General features: G+C 52.0%; 3 protein-coding genes across 3 annotated transcripts in view; 1 reads left to right on the forward strand and 2 right to left on the reverse strand.

Moving 5' to 3' along the window:
• The window catches only part of LOC139572879 (palmitoyltransferase ZDHHC3-A-like), a 255,214-nt gene that overhangs the window by 126,060 nt on the left and 124,154 nt on the right, over positions 1-5,000 (reverse strand). The gene's annotated exons all lie outside the window — the stretch shown is intronic.
• The window catches only part of LOC139572876 (lysophosphatidylcholine acyltransferase 1), a 280,718-nt gene that overhangs the window by 87,138 nt on the left and 188,580 nt on the right, over positions 1-5,000 (forward strand). The window lies entirely within an intron of this gene.
• LOC139572422 (oxysterol-binding protein-related protein 10-like) overlaps positions 1-5,000 on the reverse strand; it is a 49,281-nt gene that overhangs the window by 536 nt on the left and 43,745 nt on the right. The window contains exons 5-7 of the mRNA XM_071395172.1: positions 2,939-3,115; positions 1,360-1,540; positions 85-226 (exon numbers count right to left, since the gene is read on the reverse strand). Of these exons, the coding sequence (XP_071251273.1) occupies positions 85-226; positions 1,360-1,540; positions 2,939-3,115 (500 nt within the window). The remainder of the gene's footprint in view (positions 1-84; positions 227-1,359; positions 1,541-2,938; positions 3,116-5,000) is intronic.

Below are 5,000 nucleotides of genomic sequence, written 5' to 3' on the forward strand. Positions count from 1 at the left end.
CTCTCTCTCCCTCCCTCCCTCCCTCTCCTTCCCTCCCTCTCTCCCATTAGGTGAGAGACTACATGGTGGTGTTTCTTCCAACACAGAGAGCAGGTGTTTCTTACCACAGAGTTGCTGACCACCTCCTTGTTGATGTGGACTGGAGAGGGAACGTGTGGAAGAGGTGTCCCTCCTCTATTGGTCACCTGCTTCTCTGAGGGCGATCTGGGCCGTCCTGCAAAGCTGTCTGGAGACAGAACATACTGACCATCAGGAACACACTGACCATCAGGAACATACTGACCATCAGGAACACACTGACCATCAGGAACACACTGACCATCAGGAACACACTGGCCATCAGGAACACACTGACCATCAGGAACACACTGACCATCAGGAACATACTGACCATCAGGAACACACTGACCATCAGGAACACACTGACCATCAGGAACATACTGACCATCAGGAACACACTGACCATCAGGAACATACTGACCATCAGGAACACACTGGCCATCAGGAACACACTGACCATCAGGAACATACTGACCATCAGGAACACACTGACCATCAGGAACACACTGACCATCAGGAACATACTGACCATCAGGAACACACTGACCATCAGGAACACACTGACCATCAGGAACATACTGACCATCAGGAACACACTGACCATCAGGAACACACTGACCATCAGGAACATACTGACCATCAGGAACACACTGACCATCAGGAACACATACTGACCATCAGGAACACACTGACCATCAGAAACACATACTGACCATCAGGAACACACTGACCATCAGGAACACACTGACCATCAGGAACACATACTGACTATCAGGAACACATACTGACCATCAGGAACACATACTGACCATCAGGAACATACTGACCATCAGGAACACACTGACCATCAGGAACACATACTGACCATCAGGAACATACTGACCATCAGGAACACACTGACCATCAGGAACACATACTGACCATCAGGAACACATACTGACCATCAGGAACACACTGACCATCAGGAACACACTGACCATCAGGAACACACTGACCACCAGGAACACACTGACCATCAGGAACACACTGACCATCAGGAACACACTGACCACCAGGAACACACTGACCACCAGGAACACACTGACCATCAGGAACACATACTGACCATCAGGAACACACTGACCATCAGGAACACACTGACCATCAGGAACACACTGACCATCAGGAACACAAACTGACCATCAGGAACACACTGACCATCAGGAACACACACTGACCACCAGGAACATACTGACCACCAGGAACACATTGACCATCAGGAACACACCGGTTACAGAGAGATTCTATTAGTAAACTGACCTGATGGTGCGGTGGGAACATGGTTGGGATCCAGGCTCATCTGCTTCTTGAACTGGTTGTGGTTGTGGTTGTGAGTCTGACTGGAGATGTTGCTGTTACTCTGGCTGGACGTCTGTTTGTGGATGGGACTGTGACTCCGGTCCTGGCTGTCTGACCGACCCAGGGTGACATGCTGCGCGGCCTGGGAGAGAAGAAGAGAACAACACTAATCCCTTAAGAAACAGAAATGGATCTCCTGCTGTATCCAACCCCTCTGATAGGTTGGAGAGGATCTCCTGCTGTATCCATCCCCTCTGATAGGTTGGAGAGGATCTCCTGCTGTATCCAACCCCTCTGATAGGTTGGAGAGGATCTCCTGCTGTATCCAACCCCTCTGATAGGTTGGAGAGGATCTCCTGCTGTATCCATCCCCTCTGATAGGTTGGAGAGGATCTCCTGCTGTATCCAACCCCTCTGATAGGTTGGAGAGGATCTCCTGCTGTATCCAAACCCTCTGATAGGTTGGAGAGGATCTCCTGCTGTATCCAACCCCTCTGATAGGTTGGAGAGGATCTCCTGCTGTATCCAACCCCTCTGATAGGTTGGAGAGGATCTCCTGCTGTATCCAACCCCTCTGATAGGTTGGAGAGGATCTCCTGCTGTATCCAACCCCTCTGATAGGTTGGAGAGGATCTCCTGCTGTATCCAACCCCTCTGATAGGTTGGAGAGGATCTCCTGCTGTATCCAACCCCTCTGATAGGTTGGAGAGGATCTCCTGCTGTATCCAACCCCTCTGATAGGTTGGAGAGGCTGGAGCAGAGACCAGCAGCAGTGCATCGCCCAATCAAGAGCAGGATGTGGAGACACTCCCCCAGACAGGAGAGGGTAGCTGCTGACATACCTGGCTGACATTGTGCTGTAGGATGTGGAGACACTCCCCCAGACAGGAGAGGGTAGCTGCTGACGTACCTGGCTGACATTGTGCTGCAGGATGTGGAGACACTCCCCCAGACAGGAGAGGGTAGCTGCTGACGTACCTGGCTGACATTGTGCTGTAGGATGTGGAGACACTCCCCCAGACAGGAGAGGGTAGCTGCTGACGTACCTGGCTGACATTGTGCTGTAGGATGTGGAGACACTCCCCCAGACAGGAGAGGGTAGCTGCTGACGTACCTGGCTGACATTGTGCTGCAGGATGTGGAGACACTCCCCCAGACAGGAGAGGGTAGCTGCTGACGTACCTGGCTGACATTGTGCTGTAGGATGTGGAGACACTCCCCCAGACAGGAGAGGGTAGCTGCTGACGTACCTGGCTGACATTGTGCTGTAGGATGTGGAGACACTCCCCCAGACAGGAGAGGGTAGCTGCTGACGTACCTGGCTGACATTGTGCTGCAGGATGTGGAGACACTCCCCCAGACAGGAGAGGGTAGCTGCTGACGTACCTGGCTGACATTGTGCTGTAGGATGTGGAGACACTCCCCCAGACAGGAGAGGGTAGCTGCTGACATACCTGGCTGACATTGTGGGAGGTGTATACAGTACACCCTCTGACTGTCTCTCAGTCACATTGTCTCATACAACTCCATATATCCATACCTGGCTGACATTGTGCTGCAGGATGTGGAGACACTCCCCCAGACAGGAGAGGGTAGCTGCTGACGTGGCCTTGAGGAGGAGAAGGTCCTGGTCTAAGGAGGACAGAGGACCACGGGAAGGCAGGGACTCTATGGAGTTAACCAGGTTCTTCTGTTGGCCCTCTGCCTGGGCCATCACCTAGAGGGAGGGAGGAGAGAGGTTAAATATTACACACACACACACACACACACAGACACAGACACAGACACACAGAGACACAGAGACACACAGACACACAGACACACAGACACACACACACACACACACACACACACACACACACACACACACACACACACACACACACACACACACACACACACACACACAAGCAAGCGCTGGCCGCCTAGAACTGTGTAAGTCCAACTCCAACATTGACTGATACGGCCCAGTCATCCAAGGAACAGGTACCTGCTGGATGAATCTGTACGGCCCAGTCATCCAAGGAACAGGTACCTGCTGGATGAATCTGTACGGCCCAGTCATCCAAGGAGCAGGTAACTGCTGGATGAATCTGTACGGACCAGTCATCCAAGGAGCAGGTAACTGCTGGATGAATCTGTACGGCCCAGTCATCCAAGGAACAGGTAACTGCTGGATGAATCTGTACGGCCCAGTCATCCAAGGAACAGGTAACTGCTGGATGAATCTGTACGGCCCAGTCATCCAAGGAACAGGTAACTGCTGGATGAATCTGTACGGCCCAGTCATCCAAGGAACAGGTACCTGCTGGATGAATCTGTACGGCCCAGTCATCCAAGGAACAGGTAACTGCTGGATGAATCTGTACGGCCCAGTCATCCAAGGAACAGGTAACTGCTGGATGAATCTGTACGGCCCAGTCATCCAAGGAACAGGTACCTGCTGGATGAATCTGTACGGCCCAGTCATCCAAGGAACAGGTAACTGCTGGATGAATCTGTACGGCCCAGTCATCCAAGGAACAGGTAACTGCTGGATGAATCTGTACGGCCCAGTCATCCAAGGAACAGGTAACTGCTGGATGAATCTGTACGGCCCAGTCATCCAGGGAACAGGTAACTGCTGGATGAATCTGTACGGCCCAGTCATCCAAGGAACAGGTAACTGCTGGATGAATCTGTACGGCCCAGTCATCCAAGGAGCAGGTAACTGCTGGATGAATCTGTACGGCCCAGTCATCCAAGGAACAGGTAACTGCTGGATGAATCTGTACGGCCCAGTCATCCAAGGAACAGATAACTGCTGGATGAATCTGTACGGCCCAGTCATCCAAGGAACAGGTAACTGCTGGATGAATCTGTACGGCCCAGTCATCCAAGGAGCAGGTAACTGCTGGATGAATCTGTACGGCCCAGTCATCCAAGGAACAGATAACTGCTGGATGAATCTGTACGGCCCAGTCATCCAAGGAGCAGGTAACTGCTGGATGAACCTGTACGGCCCAGTCATCCAAGGAACAGGTAACTGCTGGATGAATCTGTACGGCCCAGTCATCCAAGGAACAGGTAACTGCTGGATGAATCTCTATGTAGGAACAGGTGTTCTACAAATTGACAAATGCATGTTGGGACGACATGCCAAAGCATGATATGTGACTGTAGCTAGTCAAAGCATGAGAGGAGAATTGTGGGGTAGTTAAAATAATTCTATATGTAGCTGTAGGGACACAGCCAGTGATGTAGGCAGGCGGAGGGGGGGGGGGGGGCCTGAGAGTCATGACATTTCTCAGCCACCTACCCTGAGCCATATGCTCTCTGTCTGGTTCAGTGTGTCTCTCAGCCACCTACCCTGAGCCATATGCTCTCTGTCTGGTTCAGTGTGTCTCTCAGCCACCTACCCTGAGCCATATGCTCTCTGTCTGGTTCAGTCTGTCTTTCAGCCACCTACCCTGAGCCATATGCTATCTGTCTGGTTCAGTCTTTCTCTCAGCCACCTACCCTGAGCCATATGCTCTCAGTCTGTCTCTCAGCCACCTACCCTGAGCCATATGCTATCTGTCTGGGTCAGTCTGTCTCTCAGCCACCTACCCTGAGCCATATGC

This window comes from Salvelinus alpinus, chromosome 4 (assembly GCF_045679555.1).
Source record: "Salvelinus alpinus chromosome 4, SLU_Salpinus.1, whole genome shotgun sequence".
NCBI lineage: Eukaryota > Metazoa > Chordata > Actinopteri > Salmoniformes > Salmonidae > Salvelinus > Salvelinus alpinus.